This window comes from Hemiscyllium ocellatum, chromosome 4, assembly GCF_020745735.1.
Source record: "Hemiscyllium ocellatum isolate sHemOce1 chromosome 4, sHemOce1.pat.X.cur, whole genome shotgun sequence".
Classification (NCBI taxonomy): domain Eukaryota; kingdom Metazoa; phylum Chordata; class Chondrichthyes; order Orectolobiformes; family Hemiscylliidae; genus Hemiscyllium; species Hemiscyllium ocellatum.
In genome coordinates, this window is record NC_083404.1 from 35,498,235 (window position 1) to 35,521,082 (window position 22,848).

Genomic DNA, 22,848 nt, shown 5'->3' on the forward strand with positions numbered 1-22,848 from the left:
CAGCTTTCTGGAGGCAGTCAATGCCTCTAATTGGGAACCAAGCTGTCTCCCACACGATCATCCAATATACATTTCAAAATAAGATTGCAAGAATGACGTAGTTCAAGTGTGGGGAAGGGCCCTGAAATATTTCTGCTTGTCTGGTTCCCAACCCCACCTTGAAAACTTGAAGTTTGGATTCCTCATCTATAGAGTACCTAATGTTTGCTGACCTTTTTCAGATCCACCGTACGCAACGTGATGTTAGCAAAGACAGCATGAGCAGTCAAGACACATGCCAAGAAAACAGGCAGTGGTCATCCCAGTGCTCGAATGCTGAACAAGCAACAGGTGACTTTCCTGGTCAAATCTGTGTCCCTGGGTCTGTCGACAGTGATCAGTTGCAGTGTGCAGGAGCATGCATCATGTCACGTGTTTTACAAGAAGAGAAGATATTAACTGTGGAAAATCTCAACAGCCATTCTCCTACTTCCTCTAATCAGCAAAGTATGGAATCTCCATGTGCTGTAAAAAGCCCTGGGGAGATAAATGGCTTAAGTGGCTTACACACCACTACTCTAGAGAACACAAACCACTCTTCAGTTTTTAATACCAATACTTGGCTGAGTAATGAGATCCAGGTTCAAAACAATGCTGGAGGCTCTCAGGATGATAACTCGAAGAAAAATAATGCAACAAGTGTGAGCAACTTGAATACAAATCGAGAGAGCACTAAGATTGTTTCAGAATATTTTGCTGCTACAAGCAAATTAGTAACCTTCCAAATTCCTCAAGATAATTTGCAACCAAGAAACATCATGGAATTTCATTCTTTGGAACCATTTTCATTTCAACCAAATGAAGATACTTCTCAGTGTGACAGCACGCACAGAGAAAACAGAGTCAAGTTCAGAGATGCAGCAGCGCAGACTGATGAAAACACTAGAGAGTCTACTTCTGAAAAAAGTCAACATGGTGAAGTGAAGAACCTCAACTTACTTGCAATGGAATTTCAATTTGGTAGACTGCTCACAAAATCAATGTCATTGGATACTGGACTTCATAAAGTTGAAACGATTGTTCAGGAGCCAATTTCTAAATCTCCAGCCCACTGTCACCACTGTCCCCACTGTCCCCACTGCCACCACTGTCACCACTGTTGCTATCTTCACCATCGTTGTCCATCAACATGCTTCAGTAGAAAGGACACAAATTGTCAATCAAAGACTCCTCTATCATACTCTGAAACACAGTTGATCAAAACCTTGCAGCAATTACAACAAGCAACACAAATCATCTCTACGTCCCCAGTAAGTAAACCATAAATATTCACTAAATAAAAAGAAACCTAAGTTGTATATTGTCCAAGTTGGCTATGTCTCCATTAAATTGAAAGCAAGACTCAAATTTGAACTAATCCCACCATATAACTTTCAAAGCACTGCTCATTGGATTCAAATGTAATTTTGATTGCTGATGTCTGATTTATGACATACTGGACTTAGTAAAATAGTTATTGTTTTTACTTTACAGTTATGTATGGATTTCACTGTTCTATGCAATCATAGTCATTTAAACTAGTCCCATATTCAAATCCACTATTATTTTCAGCTTTTTACTCTTATGGTGTGACTATTACCTTTTGCTCATCTTTCAGATTTTGGCTTATTATGTGTGAATGACCATTTACAGTTACATTGGAATGTGTTATTTAACTGTCAAGCAATTATTTCTGCAATATTCTTGAAGCAAAAGCATTTGCTCTGATTTGTTTTACTTTTGCCACATGATTTACTATCTGTCACAGTGATGACAGCTAATATGTCTCCTTAAAATAAGTGGAAATACTCTTTTTGCATCTGCTCTGTCAAAATTATTCAACGATCTTTCTTAGATACTTTTCAGTCTTTCATTTTCACAAAAAAAGAGGTTGAGTCTGCCCAGTCTCTCCTGATAGTTATAAGTTTACAGCTCTTTCACCATCCTTGTAAATCTTGATTGCGTTCTCTCCAGTGCCTCTGCATCTTTTATATAACAAATAAAAGGGAATGCAGAAAGTATTCCAAGTGTGTCTCACAGAGGACTAGTAAATGTTTGGCATGAATTCTCCACTTTTCAATGCTATCCCTTTAGAATTAAACATTAGTGTTGGGTTTACTTATGTTAAGGTCCTATTAGCTTGCATTGCAATTTTATGATTTGTATATTTGTTCTCCTTTGCTCTTGTACATTATTTAGATGTTATGTGACCCACTATCATAACTATGTGTCTTCCTTATTTTTCTAAACAAAATGTAATATTTCACATTTTCTGTGTTGAAATTCATTTGACAATATATGTCCTGTTGGCAAGTCCATTTTCCTTGCACTCACCGACTTGGCATCATCTACAAATTTGGAAAGTACAGGTTTGATTCCAAAGTGTAAATAATTGATATAAATTGTGAACAGCTGTAGTCACAGGATCAATTCTTGCAGGACCTCAAGTCTCACCTTCTGTTAATCTGAATCACTGCTCCTTACTGCTACTCACTGCTTTATATATTTAAACTAATGACCTATCCAACCTTCCACTTGTTACCTGACTCATTATGTCCTGATCTTATTCATTATTCCATTTTGTTGCACATTTTAGCAATATAAATGTTTGACATCTTCTATATTGCCATTCTATTGGTGTTCTCTTCAAAGAAATAAATAAGGTTCATTCAGCTGTCATTCCTTTTTTGACATCCATCTCCTCTATGATATCATCTTGCTGTTCCTAACTCTCACCATTACACGCTCGTTTTTCGATTTTTCCATTGCTCTACGTGGTGTATTATAATCTGGAATGATTTGCTTACTTATCTCAGTCTTTAGTTCTAAAATCCAGGAAAGGATACAGTGTTAATCGAGCTGAACAAAAGACAACAGTGTTGTTTTCTTTGTTTTGGTCTTTGAAGGGGAAAGTTTCACCTAGGGGAGTGTTTGAGGCAGGACGATTACACCTGTTAAGGGAAAACAATATAAATGTTATTAACAAAAGATAATAGGTAACAGTGGAGGGAACAGGGAGTGAGGTGAGTTTCAAAATGCTTTAGCAATGAGCCAGCACAAGTCTAAAGGGCACAATGGCTTACTTATGTGATGCAATCTTTTATGGTTCCAAGTTTAGATGACTTTTTCTGGAAATGCTTAAATCTGCTAATTAGCTTGGAGATTCTTTAGCAGTTCCCCTTACTCTGATAAAACACACAAAAAGGAAACAGTAGCAACACTTTTGTGCCAGATTTCCAACAATTCCTTGAGTTCCTACTTGAATTTGTGAGGGCACAGCCTTTCTATATCAAGTCCACCTCCTTCCTTGGCATTTGAGATGTGGCATTCTGGGAGCCAGCAATGACAGTGGGCAGTGGTGAGAGATAATATAGGTTCTATGGAGATGAAAAAGTCACTGATGTGTGTAGTCTGTAGGCCACCAAATAATAATTTCACCTTGGGGGGAGCAATAAACAAAGAAATAACTAATGCCTGTAAAAATGGGAAATTTTCATCTACATGTCAACTGGTTGAACCAGGTCATTCAAAATAGCCTTGAAGAGGAGGTCATTGAGTGTATTCATGATAGTTTTCTTGAACAGTGTACAATGGAACTGACGAGGGAGCAAGCTATCCTAAACTTGGTCCTGTGTAATGAGACAGGATCTCGTTAATTAATGATCTCATAGTTGGCAATCCTGTAGGAAGGAGCGATCATAGTATGATTGAATTTAGAATACAGCTGGAGAGTGCAAAGATAAAATATAATACCAGGGTCCTGTGCTTAAAGGAGACTACAGTAGGATGAGGTAGGAGTTGGCTAAAGTAGATTGGAAGCAAAGACTTTATGGTGGGACAGTTAGCAAACAGAGGAAGATTTCAAAGCAATTTTTCAAAGTGCTCAGCAAAAGTGTATTCTTGTGAAAAGGAACGACATAGGGAAAGGAGTAATCTGCCATGGGTGTCGAAGGAAATAGGGGAGGCTATCAAATTGCAATAGAAGGCATACAAAGTGGCCAAGATTAGCGGGAAACCAGAAGACTGAGAAAGCTTTAAATGTCAGCAGAAAGCCAAGCTTATAAAACAAAAGCTATAATCAAAAGCAAGATGGATAATGAGAATAAACTCAGAATATAATGACAGATAGCAAAAGTTTCCATAAATACATAAAATGGAAAAGAATGGCTAAAGTAAACATTGGTCCTTTAGAGGATGAGAAAGGGGATTTAGTAATGGGAAATGAGGAAATGGCCAAGGCATTGAATAGGTTTTTTTTTAGATTAGATTCCCTCCAGTGTGGAAATGGGCCCTTTGGCCCAACAAGTCCATACCCAGACCCATTTCCCTCTGACTAATACACTGAACACAATGGGCAACTTAGCATGGCTAATTCACCTGACCTGCACATCTTTGGAGTCTGTGAGGAAACCGGAGCACCCGGAGGAAACCCACTTAGACACAGGGAGAATGTGCAAACTCCACACAGGCAGTTGCCCGAGGATGGAATCGAACCTTGATCCCTGGCATTGTGAGGCAGTAGTGCTAACCACTGAGCCACCATGCTGCCATTTTATGTCGGTCTTCACACTAATAACATGCCAGTAATTGACCAAAGGAAAAAGGTAGGTAAGGACCTGGAAATAATCATTATCACAAAAGAGATTGTGTTGGACAAGCTAATGGAGCTAAAGATAGATATGTCTCCTGGCCCTGATGGAATGCATCCCAGGGTATTAAAAGAGATGGCAGGAGAAATAGCAAATGCACTTGTGGTAATTTTTCAAAATTCACTGGAGTCTGGGACAGTTCCAGTAGATTGGAAACAGCAAATATGACACCACTGTTTTAAAAAGGTGATAAACAAAAGATAGGGAATTGTAGACTATTTAGCTTAATGTCTGTAGTGGGGAAATGCTTCAGTCTATTACCTAGGAAAAAATAGCAAGGCATCGAGTTAGAATTTGTCCTGCTTGGCAGACGCAACATGGGCTCATAAAGGGCAGGTCATGCTTAACTAATTTACTGAAATTCTATGAAGATATTTCAAGCATGGTGAACTACAGGGACTCAGTAGATGTGATGTATCTAGATTTCCAAAACTCATTCAACAAGGTGCTACACAAAAGGCTGCTGCATAAGGTAAAGATGCATGGTGTTACAGGTAATGTATTAGCATGTATAGAGGATTAGTTAACTAACAGATAGCAAAGAGTGGAAATAAATGAGTGCTATTCTGGTTGGCAATTGGTGATAGTGGTATGCCTCAGGGATCAGTGTTGGTTCCACAATTATCTGCAATTTACACAGATAATTTGGAGTAGGGAACCATGTGTAATGTGTCAAAGTTTGCAGATGATACTAAGATGAGTGGTAAAGCAAAGTGTGCAGAGGACTGTGAAACTTTGCAAAGAGACATAGATAGCTTAAGTGAGTGGGCAAAGATCTGGCAGATGGAGTACAATGTTAATAAATGCAAAGTCATCCATTTTGAAAGTAATAATAGTAAAAAGGGCTATTACTTGAAAGATTAAAAACATGCAGCATGCTGCTGTGCAGAGGGACCTGGGTGATCTTGTGCATGGCTGTCAGAAGATTGGTCTGCAGGTGCAACAGATAATTAAGAAGGCAAATGGAATTTTGTTATTCATTACTAAAGGGATTGAGTTCAAAAGCCAGGAGATAATGTTGCAGTTGTATAAGGTACTGGTGAGGCCAAACCTGGAATACTGGATGCAGTTTCGATCTCCTTACTTGAGAAAGTATGTACTGACACTTGAGGGGGTGCAAAGGAGGTTCACTTGGTTGATTCTGGAATTACAGGGATTGGCTTATGGTGAGAGATTGAGTAGACTGGAATTATATTCACTAGAATTTAGAAAAATGACTGGGGTGATCTTATAGAAACATATAAAATTATGAAGGGAATAGATAAGATGGGAGTAGAGAGGATGTTTCCATTGTCAGTTGAAACTAGGACAAGAGGGAATAGTCTCAAAATTAGGGGGAGCAGATTTAGGACTGAACTGAGAAGGAACTTCTTCACTCCAGAGGGTTGTGAATTTGTGCAATTCTCTGCCCAGTGAAGTAGTTGAGGCTTCCTTAGTAAATGTTTTTAAAGATAAGATAGATGATTTTTTTTAACTGTAAAGGAATTAAGGGATGCGGCGAGAGGGTGGGTAAGTGGAATCGAGTCCAGGAAATGACCAGCCATGATCTTTTGAATGGCAGAGCAGGCTCAAAGGGCCAGATGGCCTACTCCTGCTCCTAGTTCTCATGTTCATATGTTGAAGTATATCAGTTTCTATATGAACTATTGGGTATAAGAAATGGTGTCCTGGCCAAGCAGGTGAGATGATAATTTTTGTTCAAAAATGGTTACCTTCTCTTTGCCTGATATAAGCTAAAGTCTCAGGAAGAGCAAAATCATGGACATATTTCACCTCCCTCCCCCTACTACGTGGGAGGGTTGGCCACTGACCTTGTTGGAATAAGGTGTTCAGACAAATTGGTTTGTTTTGATGTCAGTGAACATGATCCAGTAACAATTGCTGAGATCACAGCTGGATCCAATAATGGTTGCTGAGACCACAGCACAGCCTTATGGGCAAAGTCCTTGGACTGTGAATTCCTGGGCTTCCCATTTTCCATAGTTGCCAGCTTGTCTTTTAGAAACTCTTTTTTATTATGGTATTTGAATGTTTTCAATAAAAGCTTCAAAAAGAAAAAAATCTAATATCCCTGCTAATTTGAAAACTGTCTGGCTCATTAGAAGTTATTGTAGCCTGTGCACACAGTCCACATAAGGGCTAATCTGCTTAAATTCAATGGTCTTCAATCATAAACAAAAAGTTCATTGGCCCTAACAAGGCAGCTGAGTGGAATTGGATAAGTTGTCTTAATACTATGTATAAATTTTCAAACGAGTCAAAAAGCAAGTTTCTATTTTACTGCTAGCTGCTCCATGGTGCTCTGATACCAAATTGGGGACACTGTACAAATCGCAAGTTAGAAATTACTGCTGGCTTTATCCCTGTAAAAACACGCTAAGTTCCTCACTCTGCTATGTTAGCACAGGCAATACAAGTAAAAACAAGTCTTTCCTTAAAATCACGCACAGGAACAAGAATGTTCAACATTTGTATGATGAGGTTGCCAATAGTCATTTCTACGCTCTAATTTTTGCATCAGAACAGTCAGCATGCTTGTTCTTTATGCACATTTTGTTTTGTTCACAACAATTTCATTTAGCGTTGGTTATATTTTTGTCAGTCCATTTCAGTTTTGTATCAGAAGCTCCAATATGCGCATGTGTACATACCTGCACATGTGTATGTAGGCATAGGCCCAGAGATGCACATAGTTCGCATGTAAACATTCACAAATGCAAACATGCACGTACATCAAAGGAACAGTCCTTAATCTTTCAAAATGACCACATCCTCCTTCCACCACTGTAGAAGATGTGAGCTTTCACCAAAAGCAGTTTCTCTTGAGTGCACTGATTTACTTGATGGGCTTCTTAAGTCTTTAAGGTTCTTTATGATATACTCCAAGGCCTTTATGATGGAAAGAGGTTTGCTCCCAGTGAAAAGGTTTGCTCCCAGGTACCTAACCACAGAAATATCGTAATATACATTAGTATCTATTCTCAGGGAATAATCATAGTTATCTAATTCTAATTAATTAATTATATTTGACAGTTGTTGTGCTAATGAAAGAAGTCACACCCCGGGTGGATATTTGGAATGACCAGCATTTCAGTGAGAAAAACATTAACTATGGAGAAGAATTTTGACTGTTGTTGTATCATCTCCATCTTCAAGCGCTCAAGAAAATAATGTGTTCAAAAGGGCAATGGTTGTCTTTAGTGCTTCAGTTGGGGTCTCATACCAATATTCAATGCTTTAGATATGGTCTCCTAATTGTACTAGGGGCTCCCAATCTAAGCTTGTGCTAAACGTTTCACAAAAATTGTGACCACGATTGAAGAGATTAGTTATTTTTGCCACGCTCTGATTCAAATGCACCTAGACTTACTTCAGCTGTCATTGTGTAGTTAGGGAAGAATAATTCTTTACCTCATATATTTCAACCCTTAGGGCAACTTTATATAATCGACCATGTTCTGATGCTTCAATCAATGCTGCCATAATGCAGGCTGCAACATGGAACCATTTGGAAGTCCCACTTCACTTTCTTGCCCCAAATTACAGGACGATTCATCTTCATTGAGTTTCAAGCTGTTGCTCATCCTTTGCCTTGCAACAAGTGTGATAAAGATGAGCATTGAAGCTTCCTGAATTTTGTCGATCAAAGCAATTATTGGTGGAGTTTGAGAATCCATGAGAGGCACCTGTATGCAAATGGAGGAGAAGATCAGAGAGATCAGTTTCAAATTATGGGAGGACTTGTTCAAAAGGAATCAACTATGTAGGAGATCATATCATAGTAGTATTTGAATTATGGGTTCGGTTTGCAAAGATGGTTTAGGTTTTAATAGTGTCACTGTGGCGGAGGTCTGGGGAATAACGAGTTGTTGGATCAGATAGCAAGAAGAAGAGCATTTTGCCCGATTCCTCTGACTAAAATGAAGAATTATTAACCAGATGGTACAATTTTACAAGGAGTCTGTAAACTGAGTGGCTAGGTCCAGCCAGTAAGTGCTTTGCACTGGAGAAAGAAGAATAGGAATTCTTCTCTTGATCCCACAAGTTAATCCACAGTAAACAGCTCTTAAAAGGCATAAATTTGCACTATCCAGCATTCATTTTCTATGCCATGTGTCTGCTTATTTCACTGGCATATCTAAGACCTCCTGAAGCCTGTTACTATCTGCCACATTATTTATTATATTTCTCAGTTTCATATTCGGTCTTTTAATATTCAAATTATTGAGATGTACCAAAAACTGTATTAACACAATATATTTCACTCAAGTCAAAACAAACGCCATTACCTAATTCCAAAACTGTATTGCCACTTTAATCCCAATGACTTTAATTTGTCTAGTTTGTGACACTGTCTCAGTCACTGTTCAAAGATTCACTTACACAATATTGACTGTGTTACCTGCATCAAGCTGTAACATAATCCAAAAAAAAACTCCCAGCTTTGTCAGGCACAGTTTCTCTTCAGGATATTTGTGCGAGCTTTCATTTATTAATACAAACTTTCTCTGCATGAATTAATTAATTTTGCCATATCTATTGTCTCCAAATGTTTTCTGTGGTTGACATTAGTAAATGACTCATAGAGCCATAGAGTCATAGAGATGTACAGCACAGAAACACACCCTTCGGTCCAACCCATGACCAGATATCCCAACCCAATCTAATCCCACCTGCCAGCACCCGGCCCATATCCCTCCCACTCCTTCCTATTCATATACCCATTCAGATGCCTTTTAAATGTTGCAATTGTACTAACTACCACCACTTCCTCTGGCAGCTCATTCCATACACATACCACCCTCTGTGTGAAAAAGTTGCGCCATACGCGTCTTTTATATCTTTCCCCTCTCACTCTAAACCTATGCCCTCTAGCTCTGGACTCCCCGACCCCAGGGCAAAGACTTTATTTATCCTACCCATGCCACTCTTGATTCTACAAACCTCTGTAAGGTCACCTTTCAGCCTCCAACACTCCAGGGAAAACAGCCCCAGCCTACTCAACCTCTCTATAGCTCAAATCCTCCAACCCAGACAACATCTTGTGAATATTTTCTGAACCTTTTCAATCTCACATCATCCTTCTGATAGAAAGGAGACCAGAATTGCATGCAATATTCCAAAAGTGGCCTAACCAATGTCCTGTACAGCTGCAACATGACCTCCCAACTACTGTACTCCATGCTCTGACCAAAAAAAAAGAAAACATACCAAACACCTTCTTCACTATCCTATCTACCTGCGACTCTACTTTCAAGGAACTACGAACTTGCATTCCAAGGTCTCTTTGTTCATCAACACTCCCTAGGACCTGACCACTAAGTGTATAAGTCCTGCTAAGACTTACTTTTCCAAAATGCAACACCTTGCATTTATCTAAATTAAAATCCATCTACCATTCCTCAGCCCATTGGCCCATCTGATCCAGATCCTGTTGCAATCTGAGGTAACTTTCTTCACTTATCCACTACATCTCCAATTGTGGTGTCATCAGCAAATTAATGCTCACATCCAAATCACTTATATAAATGATAAAAAGTAGTGGACACCTCACCAATCCTAATGGCACTCTACAGCTCACAGGCCTGAAAAACAACCTTCCACCACCACCCTATGTCTTCTACTTTTGAGCCAGTTCACTATTTAAATGGCTAGTTCTCCCTGTATTCCATGAGATCTAACCTTGCTAAGCAGTCTCCCATGGGGAACATTGTCGAATGACTTACTGAAGTCCGTATCGAACGCTTACTGAAATCCATAGTCTACTGCTATGCCCTCATTAATCCTTTTTGATACTTCTTCAAAAAACTCGATCAATTTTGTGAGGCATGATTTCCCACGCACAAAGGCATGATGACTATCCCTAATCAGTCCTTGCCTTTTCAAATACATGAACATCCTATCCCTCAGGATTCCCCCCAACAACTTGCCCACTACTGATATCAGGCTCACTGGTCTATAGTCCCCAGAATTTTCTTTACCACCTTTCTTACATAGTGGCACCACATTTACCAAACTCGAGTATTCCTGCGCCTCACCTGTGACTATCGCTGATAGAAATATCTCAGCAAGGGGCCAAGCAAACACTTCCCTAGCTTCGCACAGAGTTCTAGATTACACCTGATCAGGTCCTGGGAATTTATCCATTTCTTTGCATTTCAAGACATCCAGCACTACTTCTTCTGTAACATGGACATTTTTCAAGATATCACCATCTTATTTCCTTACATTATATCTCTTCCATATCCTTTTCCACAGTAAACACTCGTGCAAAATACTCAGTTAGTATCTCCCCCATCTCCTGCGGTTCCACACAAAGGCTGCCTTGCTGAAGTTTAAGGGGCCTTTTCTCCCCCTAGTTACCCTTTTGACCTTAATGTATTTGTAAAAGGCCTTTGAATTATCCTTAACCCTATTTGCCAAAGCTATCTCACGTCCCCTTTTTGCCCTCCTGATTTCCTTCTTAAGTATACTCTCAATGCCTCTATACTCTTCTAAGGGTTCTCCTGATCTATCCTGTCTGAACCTGACATATGCTTCCTTCTTTTTCTCAACCAAATCCACAATTCCTCTTGATGTCCAGCATTCCCTTCACCTACCAGCCTTTCCTTTCACCCTAACAGGAATATATGTTTCTGGACTCTTGTTATCTCATTTCTGAATGCTTCCCAGTTTCCAGCCATCCCTTTACCTGCAAGCATCTACCCCCTATCAGCTTTTGGAAGTTCTTGCCTAATACCGTCAAAATTAGCCTTTCTCCCATTTAGAACTTCAGCTTTTAGATCTGGTCTATCCTTTTTCCATCACTATTTTAAAATGAATAGAATTATGGTCGCTGGCCCCAAAGTATTCCCCCATTGACACCTCAGTCACCTGCCCTGCCTTATTTCCCAAGAGTAGGTCAAGTTTTGCACCTTCTCTAATGGATACATCCATGGACTGAATCAGAAAATTTTCTTTTACGTACTTAACAAATTCCTCTCCATCTATACCCTTAACACTATGGCAATCCCAGTATATGTTTGGAAAGTTAAAGCCTCCAACAAAACCACCCTATTATTCTTAGAGATATGCAAGATTTCCTTGCAAATTTGTTTCTCAATTTTCCGCTGACTATTAGGGGGTCTATAATACAATCCCAGTAAGGTGGTCATCCCTTTCTTATTTCTCAGTTCCACCCAAATAACTGTCCTGAATTTATTTCTGGGAATATCCTCCCTCAGAGCAGCTGTAATGCTATCCCTAATCAAAAATGCCACTCCCTCTCCTTTCTTGCTTCCCTTTTTATCCATCCTGTAGCATTTGTATCCTGGAACATTAAGCTGCCAGTCCTGTCCATCCCTGAGCCACGTTTCTGTAATTGCTATGATATCCCATACCCACATTCTTAACCATGCCCGAGTTCATCTGCCTTCCCTGTTAGGTCTGTCCAACCTTGTTCTCTGCTTTGTCCCTGCCTGCCCTGACTGTTTGACTCACTTCTTTATTCTACTGTATCACTCTCAGATTGATCTCTTTCCTCAGTATCTCCCTGGGTCCCATCCCCTCACCTTACTAGTTGAAATCCTCCCAAACAGCTCTAGCAAATATCTCTGCCAGTATATTAGTCCCCTTGCAATTCACGTGCAATCCGTCCTTCTTGTACAGGTCACTCCTACCCCAGAAGAGATTCCAATGATCCAAAAATGTAAATCCCTGCCAATACACCAGCTCCTCAGCCATACATTCATCTGTTCTATCCTCCTATTCTTAACCTCACTAACTCATAGCATCAGGAGTAATTCAGATATTACTACTCTCGAGGACCTCCTTTTTAAATTCCTGCCTAACTCTCTAAGTTCTCCCTTCAGAATCTCAACCTTTTTCCTTCCTGTGTCATTGGTTCCAATGTGTACTATAACCTCCTGCTGGCCCCTCTCCCCCTTGAGAACACTCTGCACCCTCTCTGAGACATCCTTGATCCTGGCACCAGGGAGGCAACACACCATTCTGATTTCTCGCTGCTGGCCACAGAAATGTCTGTCTGTACCTCAGACTAGAAAGTCCCCTAACACAATCCATCTCTTGGAACATGAGGTACCCCTCATTACATTAGAGCCAATCTCAATACCAGAAACTTGGCTGTTCAAGCTACCCTCCCCTGAGAGTCCATCACCCCCTACATTTTCCAAAACCATATACTTGCTAACCATATACTTGCTGAACCTGCTCAGGCACTGCCTTTGCTGTTGAATTCAAGTATCTCTGGACTTCAGAGTGCGTCTAGGAAAATTAACAAACAGTGAAATTTAGAATTGATCCTGGAGAAATCTTTTTTGGGAGAAGTCACAGCACAGAAACAGATAAGTGAATAGTTTTAAGTGTGGCCTTGTTATAAGTCTGCATTAGAGTGGATTCTTTCTTGATTATATGTTTTATTGGGATTTATCTCATGATTAAACTTTAAAATATAAGCCATAAGCATTAGGTGAGCCTGGAGCAGTGTTTTGCAGAGGAATAAGGTGGTGCTATTATCTGGGTCTGCAGATTGGAAGAAGCAAAAATGGCCCTTTAGTAGAGTGATATGCTCTTCTTGGATGTGGGAGTTTAGGGAGAGTTGACGTGTTACTGAGGATTATATCTGCAATGAATGCATTGGTTGTGAATTCTATCAGATTGAATGGATCGGTTGGTGCAACAGAGGCAATGAGGAATTTACAAGAGCAAGGGGGTGTGACGGATGGCAGTTATAGGAAGGGAAAAAAGTTGCAGATACAGTCACATAGATGGGTTAACTCCAGGAAAGGAAAGAGAGGTAGGTAGGTGGTACAGGTGCCTCCTGTGGCTATCCTCATTTCAAACTCTTAATTTCTGTGATTCACATTTTTCCCTTTTATTAGAAAAGATATATTATTTTCAATTCACCCATCCTCTGGCATCAATTACATACACAAAGGAAGATTAAAACCATTGACTTGAACAGCTGTTATATCTAACCCAATCCTTCAGCAAAGCAGGGTGCACCAAATGCACTGAATCACATTGAATGCTGCCAAAAATATTCACCTATATTCTTAAAAGACCTTAAGAAATAGAAGCAGGTCTAGGCCATTCAGCCCCTCAAGCTTGCCCCATCATTTTATAAGGGCGGCACAGTGGTTAGTACTGCTACCTCACAGCATCAGGGACCCAGGTTCAATTCCCACATCGGGCAATGTCTATGTGGAGTTTGCACATTCTCCCCGTATCTGTTTCCTCCAGGTGCTCTGATTTCCTCCCACAATCCAAAGGTGTGCAGTTTAGGTGAATTGGCCCAGTAAATTGCCCGTAGTGTTAGGTGCATTAGTTAGGGGAATGGGTCTGGGAGGGTTGGTGTGGACTTGTTGGGCTGAAGGGCCTGTTTCCTCACTGTAGGGAATTTAATCTAATGTAAAAAATGATCTGCCCAACCATTAACTCCACTCTTGTGCTGCTTCTACATAGCCGTCAACTCTTGATTAGTTCTTCAATCCATCTACCTCATTTAAAAAATATTTTCCTTGATCTGGCATGAATAACTCTCTGGGATAGAGAATTCCAGGCATTGACTATTGTCTGTGAGACGAATTTCTTCACATCTTTGTTTAGAATGTGTGGCTCCTTATTCTGCAACTATGTCCCCTAGTTCAAGATTCACATGCTCGTGGAAACATCTTATCTACATCTACCCTGTCGGGGCCCTTCAGAATTTTGTCTGTTTCACTAAGGTCGTCCCTCACTTTTCTAAAATCTTGTGAATAAAGCCCTGTTAACCATATTTGATAAATCAGCCCTTTCATTCGAGGAATTAACCTAGTGAATTTTTTCAAATTGTCTCTAATGCCAACACATCTTTTCCTATATGTAGGGACCAAAGCTGTACACAGTACACAAGGTACAGCCACATCAATATCCTATACAACTGTAAGAAGATTTCCCCTATTTGTAAACTCCAACTACCTAGTAGTAAAGGACAAAAATTCAATGAACCATTTAGATTACTCTATTTTTTCTTTCCTGAACAAGAATACCCAAATACTTCTGAGGTGAACTTGGAGGCTCTCTCAGTTTTAATAGTAGTCTGACTCTTATTTCTTTCCACCAAAATATACTTCACATACATTCCCGTTGCAGACTCCTGAGTCCTCACCACAATGTGCACTCCCACCTATTTTTGTTTCATCAGCAAATTATCTACTATATTTCAATTCTGTTTCGATAAACTCATTCATATAAATGTGGCACTGACTGCATCATTTTCCTTGTGAAGACTGATACAAAGTTCTGTTTAACTACTTTTATCATTTGCCTCTTCAAAAAGATTTCCTGGTCTCTATTGGCCATGCTGTTCCCCTGACTGCACTTCTGGTTTTTATCTGTTACAAAATATGTTAGTGTCTCTTTTATATTCCCAGTAATCTTGTTACATATTCTCTGTGCTCTTATTTTATCTTTCAATTCTTCTCCATATTTTATTTGTTCTGTTTGATTCCCTACTCCTTTGGACATGGATGTCTTTATGTGTTGTATGTTCGAAAGACCTTGAAAAGAGAGGCAGACACCAACATGGTCAGAGTATGTGTTTAATAACATAATTGCCCATTGAGTGTGCTCATAACATATTTACATTATACCATTGTCCCTTTTGTCATTTTAAATAAGCTATTCAGAGATACACAAATTATACAATTTGAAAAGCAAACAAGTAAATCATTGAACATTCACACTTGGTAAAATAATGATATTTTTCTCTTTGAACTATATCTTCAAATCAAGCTGATTAACTGAATTACAAAGTTGTCCTATTCCTCTCAAAGATTTTGGTGCAGAGTTAGACTTTTGACTATTTGATTTCAGTTCAATACTTGTTTCTTTATCTGTCATCTGATGTATTTGTTTTGATCTACTCTTACATTTTTAATTCTTAATCTTTGCAAATTTAGTAACAGCTTGTGTTTTCTGTATATCTTACCGATAATTATCTTTTCATAATGAGTTTCACGTTTTTTAAGCCTTCCTCCCTCTCTTGATTCAATTCTGATTTTAATCTTTTGTTTTCCTTTTCACAGAAGTTAATATAGGCAGCTATATTTAGCTCTTGTTCTTTCCAACCTACTGTGCATTGAGCTAGCACATTTGAGAGTGGAGTTTGATTTCAGCTGTGGATCCTATTGTCCCAGCAATAGATTGCAATCTAGCCACTCTAATTTGTGTCCAATCTCACCGGAACTTAGATTTTGATGAAAATTTTAATTGTGTCTTTGGCCTAGATTTTTGTGGAGTCATGGAGACTCTGCACTTTTCCCGAACTGCTGCTGGGTGCTGAGATCTGGAAGTCCAGCTGCTACATGTGACAGCAATCATTCCTTTTGGGTTATGTGGAATGGGGCTGAGATGGATTACATACATGTGCATATGTGGTTAACACCCAAGTGAGCTGGAGGGTATGACCTTGGCCTTTGAAGGACATCTTGTTAAGAACCCAGTTGATGGTACCTACGGATGTATCAGATCCCAAAATACAATTTAGCCTGATGTTTTCTTTGTTTCAATGAGGTAGTTATTCACTGAAAGACAACCTGCAAGGTTTCTTGAACAACAGAACAACGGTTTATTATATAAAAGGTGAAAATAAAAAAAGCCCAGTTAGATATATTGCACAATTTGAAAAGTCTTAAAACATCCATTAAAACAACCAGCATAACTATGTCTCAATATATTTCCCAATGCCATCACTTTGCATCTATCAAAATTCAGAGAAATAATACTTCAATAACTTGGTTAAACTGATTCACCCAATGTCTGGTCTGTGAACTGTGGAGTTTCCTAACAGGAATATTCTCAAAACAGAGAGATTGAATTTTCTCAATTTCTAATAACCTGCAGATTTCTAATGAAATACTCTCAGATGTTGCACAAAGGGAGTGAGAGCTCAGAAAACTAGAGGTCAATTAGCTTAACATCTGTCATAGTGAAGAAATTAGAAGCTGTTCTTAAAGAAGCAATAACAGGCAACTTGGATAAATTCAAAGCTTTAATGACAGAGTCAACATAGTTTTGTGAAAGAGAAATCATGGTTAACCAATATATCAGCGATGTGTGAAGAAGCAATGTGTGCTGTGGAAAAGGGGAACCAGTGGAAGAACTGTATTAGATTTCCAAAAGGCATTTGCAAAGACGTTGCGAAAAAAAAAGCTATCGGGGAAAATAAAATATCATGGTGCAGAGAATAACATATTGGCATGGATAGAAGATTAGTTTGTTAATAGGGAGCAGACAGTAGGCACAAATAGATATTTTTCTAGTTGGCAAAACATGAGTGATTAGAAGGGTAAATGGTCATTTTTCTAATTTGCTCATGGAGCGTGGGCATCACTGGTTGGGCTGCCATTCCTAATTTCTCAGAAGCAAGTTAAGAGTTAAACCATGTTGCTATGGGTCCAGCGTCACACTTGAATCAGACCAAGTAAAAATGGCAGAATTCCTTCCCTAAAATACATTAGTGAACCATTTTACAGTAATCATCATTAGACCAGTTTTTAACACCATATTTTTGTTGAATTCAGATTTCACAATCCGTCAACACACAGAACATATATTTATTTCCACTTGTGGGCCAAGTTCTCAAATTCAATAATATTGAATGTTTGGAGGGGGACATGGAGTGTTGGAAATGGCAATACATCATTGCAGGATGGCCTGGGACATGTTCCCAGCACACTGAGTTGAGATGTTGTGACAAGATACCATGCTAGGGTATTCTCTCTGCATTGTACAGGTCTCCTCTAACAGTTTGCAGCTTTGAGGATCCTGGATAGGGCTCAACCTTGAGGCTGCACTCAGAGTTAGGTGGATAGAGTGTACGGGAAGGCCAAAGACTCACCATATGGTCTGATACATGATGTTAATCTGAGTCAATCTGAGTTTTATGAGCAGTTGATGCTGCTATCTCCAGGATTCTGACAGCCTTAGCGTTCTAGATTGTGGTCCTTCATTGCAAATTCCTATTGATGCAGTGATCTCGATATATTTTCCTCTGGAATGCACATAATTGGCTCTCTCCTCCATGTCAGCAACCTATTAGACAACTATTATACTTAATGATTACCTGACTCTTAATGTTGCTTATCCAGATCAACAACATACCATGCCATGGTGGCTCAGTGGCTAGCACTGCTGCCTCACAGTGCCAAAGACCTGGGTTAAATTCCACCCACGGACAACTGTCTGTGGAGTTTGCATGAACTCCCCATGTCTGTATGGGTTTCCTCCAGGTGCCCTGGTTTCCTCGCACAGTCCAAAGATGTACAGGTTAGGTAGATTGGCTATGTTAAATTGGCCAGAGTGTCCAGGGTTCTGCAGTTTAGATGGGTTAGCCATGTTAAATGCCTACAGTGTACAGGTTAAGTGGGGTAGCCTTGGGAAATGTTGGGTTAAAGGAATGGGATTGGTCTGGGTGGGATGCTACTCAAAGGGTCAGTGCGAACTTGGTGGGTCAAATGGCCTGCTTCTACACCATAAGGTTCTATGGTAAAGCTTCACAGCAAGAATTTCTTACAGATTGGCCTTTCTCGTTGTGGCTGAAAATGTGTTGCTGGTTAAAGCGCAGCAGGTCAGGCAGCATCCAAGGAACAGGAAATTCGACATTTCGGGCATAAGCCCTTCATCAGCCCTTTCTCGTTGCGCCCGAGATATGATTCCCATTCAGGCTCACCGCTACCTCATTATTACTTTTGGAGTGAGTGGACCCAACTCCATTAGTGAACTGGGAAAGGTCACATCTCTGTACACCCACCTCTGAGTGAAGTTGCTTGGGCACAGTGTACCTAAAAGATTGTTTCATACGCAATAGTTGACTTCACTTGTTTTTCCAAAGCTGCAAATAACTCCTTGTAGTTTCTCCCTTTTTCTAAAGTAGTGTTCATTTGTCATGTTCTGTCCACAGTCCAAAAAACAAGAAGTTTTAAGGCTGATTTTTTTTTTTGCTATACGTTTTTTTGGCCAAAGTTTTTTGACACATCAAGTTTTTTTAGAGTGTTTGAGTGAGAAGGCCACAAGAGTTCTCTCACCATATCTGACCAAACATACCTCAGTTATTATCTATCATGTCCATGTAGCATCGCCCACTATTACCATGTACCATTTCCAGAACAGTTTTCCATCAAAGGATTTTCATCAGAAGATTAGTGTCCCTTAAATCCACATGACCATCCGGACAATCACTGTCAGTATGGAGCCATCTGCTGACATTTGCCCCAGACATGACAGATCCTGGGAAATCATTGCATCCTCTTTGAAACCCGGTTTTTCCATGAGCTACTGGATGGGCCAGTGCCAATTCAGGAGTTCCTCCTCCCCCAGTAGCAGCAGTGGGGGCCACAACGCCAGACCATGGTCCACACTTACCATCCGAGTCGAGGCAGGCTCAGCAATCTAGAGAAATGCCCAACACTTTGGAAGACTTCCTCCACTCATCCAGAGGAAATTCCGCCATCTTCTCTCTGATAACCTATGCTCACTTTTATCTCTGCTACTGTACCTACCTCTCACCAAGGCTCATGCACTACCACACTCACAGTTGCCTACAACCACACTAAATACATATGTCCTCTGTGCTGCCTGTTCACCCACACAGGACACCTCTCCATCTGCAGCAACAGGAATAGCTGTGTCACTCACTTTCACCTTCTGTAATAACTGCCTCTCATTCCAGGAGGAAAATAGTATGACAGAAAGAGTTAAGACAGTGGTATCTGCCTGACATTTGGCTTCTCAATCCCTCTCTGAGAGGAGGTTTTTATCTTTGAGCATCCCATGCTGATTCTGGACTGATATTGAAGTTTAATCTTGACTTAATGTGCCAGCAACCCCTGAATGAAAGCTACCTCCCCTGACTTAACTGAAACTTGCTGATAAATGTGACAAACTTAGCAGTGAAACAGCAGGACTAGGCAACAGTACTGTGAGTTTGGTACCTCTTGCTGAGGGGGTGAAGCATGAAAAAAAAGACAATGCAAGGCAATGAAAGGCAGGGATGTTGTGAACAACCTGGTCAGCTCTGAACGAACAAGCCCTATGGGAGTATGCAAAGAGTGTACTGGGTGGAGCTTCGTCTCTTCCATGAGCTGCATGCACATCCTTGAACACAGTGTCCTGGCTGCACAAGGCAGTTATAATTGCAGGTGCAGCACTAAATTATCCTGTAAATTGATCACAGATGTGCCATGAAGGCTCTTAGATGCTGATATATATCAGATACCTATGACCATGGGCATAGACTGAGTAAGGCTTCCTATGGAGCATGATCTAAGATATCAAAGCCCATGTTCAGAGCAAACAGTGAGCTGAATTCGCCAGCTTTGCACTCCAATTTCCTTTGTTGGTTTTTTCCAATGTTAAGCTTGCTGAATAAGATGGGAGACTGAATATTCATGAGGGATTATTAAGGTCTTTAAACCCTACCAGTCACGATTTTGCCAGAGCACTTTGAAAAGTATACAAGTGGCCTGACTTGTTCCAAATGTAGTCAAGGGCCTTGTCACACATGTTGCCTGACTGTGTCACATATCACCACAGCCCCCTGTAAGATTCTGATCTCTTATGCTAGCACTTCCTTGTAGGTTTTGAATTGAATTGTGTTTTTAAATGGGTCAGTTAGCTAAGTTAGCTGGATGGTTGGTTTGCAATGTAGAGTGATGACAACAGTGTGAGTTCAATTCCTGCACTGGCTAAGGTTACCATGAAGGACTCTCCCACTTAATCTCTTTCCTCACCTAAGGCGTGGTGACCCTCAGGTTAAACTACCATCTGTCATCTGTGTGTCGCTCCCTAATGAAAGAGCAACCCTATGGTCTAGTAAAACTATGGAGGCTGTACCTTGACCTTACATCACTCATGATTGAATAATCTGCAAGTGCACCAATGGGCATTTTGTTGATTTATCAACGAGTTTGTAATAAAAGTCTCTGTTATTTGAACAAGAAACTTAAGTACAGTACAGCCCTAGCTCCTTAATGCGTAAGTACTCCAGTTTCACTTCACAGTTGTGATGCTCTATCCTTATGATATTGCAGTTCTCTTTCGCTACTGGAATATGTTCTATTTCCTGCTTTGGCCTATGCTTGGCTAGCAATTTGGCCATTGTTTTTGACAGTTAAAGGATTTAGCATTTCTGTACTGACATACCTGTGCCCTGTAAAAAGTGAAATAAAAACACCAGATGCTGTAAATCAGAGAAGCAGAAACAGAAATTGCTGGAAATGCTCAGTAGGTCTGGCAGCATCTGTGGAGAGAAATCACAGTTACTCAGAGTCTTGTGACCCTTCCTCAGAACTGATGATAGCCAGGAACATGTTGGTTTATATGCAAAAGGTAGGGCTGGTGGAGACAGTAAAGAGTAAACGATAGGTGGGGTAGAGTCCAAAGAGAAGGAAGAACATTTAGGCAGGTAAAGGAGTAGATAGCGATCTGACAAGGAGGGTGAATAGTTATTAATGGGGATTGTTAGTGACTAACAATGGGTTTGCGTAATAGCACACGCTGTAATAACAAGGTCTGGTGTGTGGGGATAGGGGCAAGGACAAGGAAGAGTTCAAGCCCTGAAGTTATTGAGCTTGATATTGAAGGCTGTAAGGTCCCCAAGTAGAAAATGAGATGTTCACTGGAGCACTGCAACAAGCCTGAAACAGAGATATTGGCCAGGGTTCAGGGTGGTGTGTTGAAGAGGCAGGCAACTGGAAGCTCAGGATCTCTTTGTGGGCAGAATGTGAATGTTCTACAAAGTGGTCACCCAGTCCACACTTGGTTTCCCTAAAGTAGAGGTGACCACATTGTGGGCAGTGAATGCAGTAAACTAGATTGTGTCAAAGGTGTGGTGCTGGGAAAGCACAGCATGCCAGGCAACATCCGAGGAGCAGGACAGTCGACGTTTCAGGCCTAAGCCTGAAATGTTGGGGGGTGGGGTGAAGGGGGCTCAGAGATAATAGGAGGGTGTGGGTGATGAAATGTAACTGGGAAGGCGATAGGTAGATGCAGGTGGGGGTGATCGTGATAGGTCGGATGAGATGATGGAGCAGGGGAAGGTGGGAAGAAAGATGGGTCGGACATTTCAAGAGGGCAGTGCTGAGTTGGGGCTGGATCTGGGATGAGTGGGGGAAGGGGAAATAAGGAAATTGGTGAAGTTGATATTGATGTGTGTGGTTGAAGGGTCTCAAGATGGAAGATGAGATGTTCTTCCTCCAGTCATCGCTTGGCTTGGATTGGTGGTGAAGGAGGACCAGGGCTTGCACATCTCTGGGGAGGTAGGAGGGGGAGTTGAAGTGGTTGGCCACAGGGTGGGAAGGTTGTTTGGTGTGTGTGTCCCAGAGATGTTCCTAGAAACATTCCGCGAGTTGGCGTCCTGTCTCCCGGGATCTTCTTTCACATCTGGCAGAGATTTTCCTGCACACTCAAACACCTCATCTACCATGTCCATTGCTCTTGATGTGATCGCCTCTATGTTGGGGAGACAGGTCGCCAACTTGCAGAATGCCCAAAGAAGGTTCACTTAGCTGATCCTGGGTATGAAGGCACTGTCTATGAGAAGATGTTGGGCCTGTACTCACTGGAAATTAATGAATGAAAAATGGCCTTATTGCAACATGCAAGACTCTAAGCAGACTTGGCAATGTAGCTGTGGAAAAGTTGATTTCCCTGTGCAAGAGTCTAAGACCAGAGGGTACAATCTCAGGATAAGCGATCACCCATTTAAGACTGAGATGAGGAGGAATCTCTGCTGTCAGACGATAGTGGACCTGTGGAATTCTTTGCCATAGAAGGCTGTTGAGGCTGAGTCATTAAGTATATACAAAGCTGAGATAGACACATTTTTAATCAGTAAGTGAATCGAGTGTTATATGGAGAAAGTAGGAAAGTGGAGTTGAGGATTATCGGATCAGCCATGACTTTACAGGATATTGTACTGCCTTGATGGGCTGAATGGCCTTCTTCTACCTCTACATTTAATTATCTAAATAGACTCTAGCTACGGGTAAACAGTTATTAACTGTTAGCATATATTGATATTTAACAATATCTAATCCCTTTAACTTCTGCAGGCATTCAAGCAGACAGGATTCAACAAGATTGTGGACAGACGGGTAAAACTGGAAATACTGCAAAATCTTTAAATGCACATGTAGAAGTG

General features: G+C 40.6%; 1 protein-coding gene across 2 annotated transcripts in view; it reads left to right on the forward strand.

Annotated features, from left to right (window-relative positions):
• LOC132815343 (protein ITPRID1-like) overlaps positions 1 to 22,848 on the forward strand; it is a 143,914-nt gene that overhangs the window by 85,990 nt on the left and 35,076 nt on the right. For both annotated transcript variants that reach the window (XM_060824207.1, XM_060824208.1), the window contains one exon: positions 222 to 1,289. In XM_060824207.1, coding sequence (XP_060680190.1) covers positions 222 to 1,289 — 1,068 coding nt within the window. The remainder of the gene's footprint in view (positions 1 to 221; positions 1,290 to 22,848) is intronic.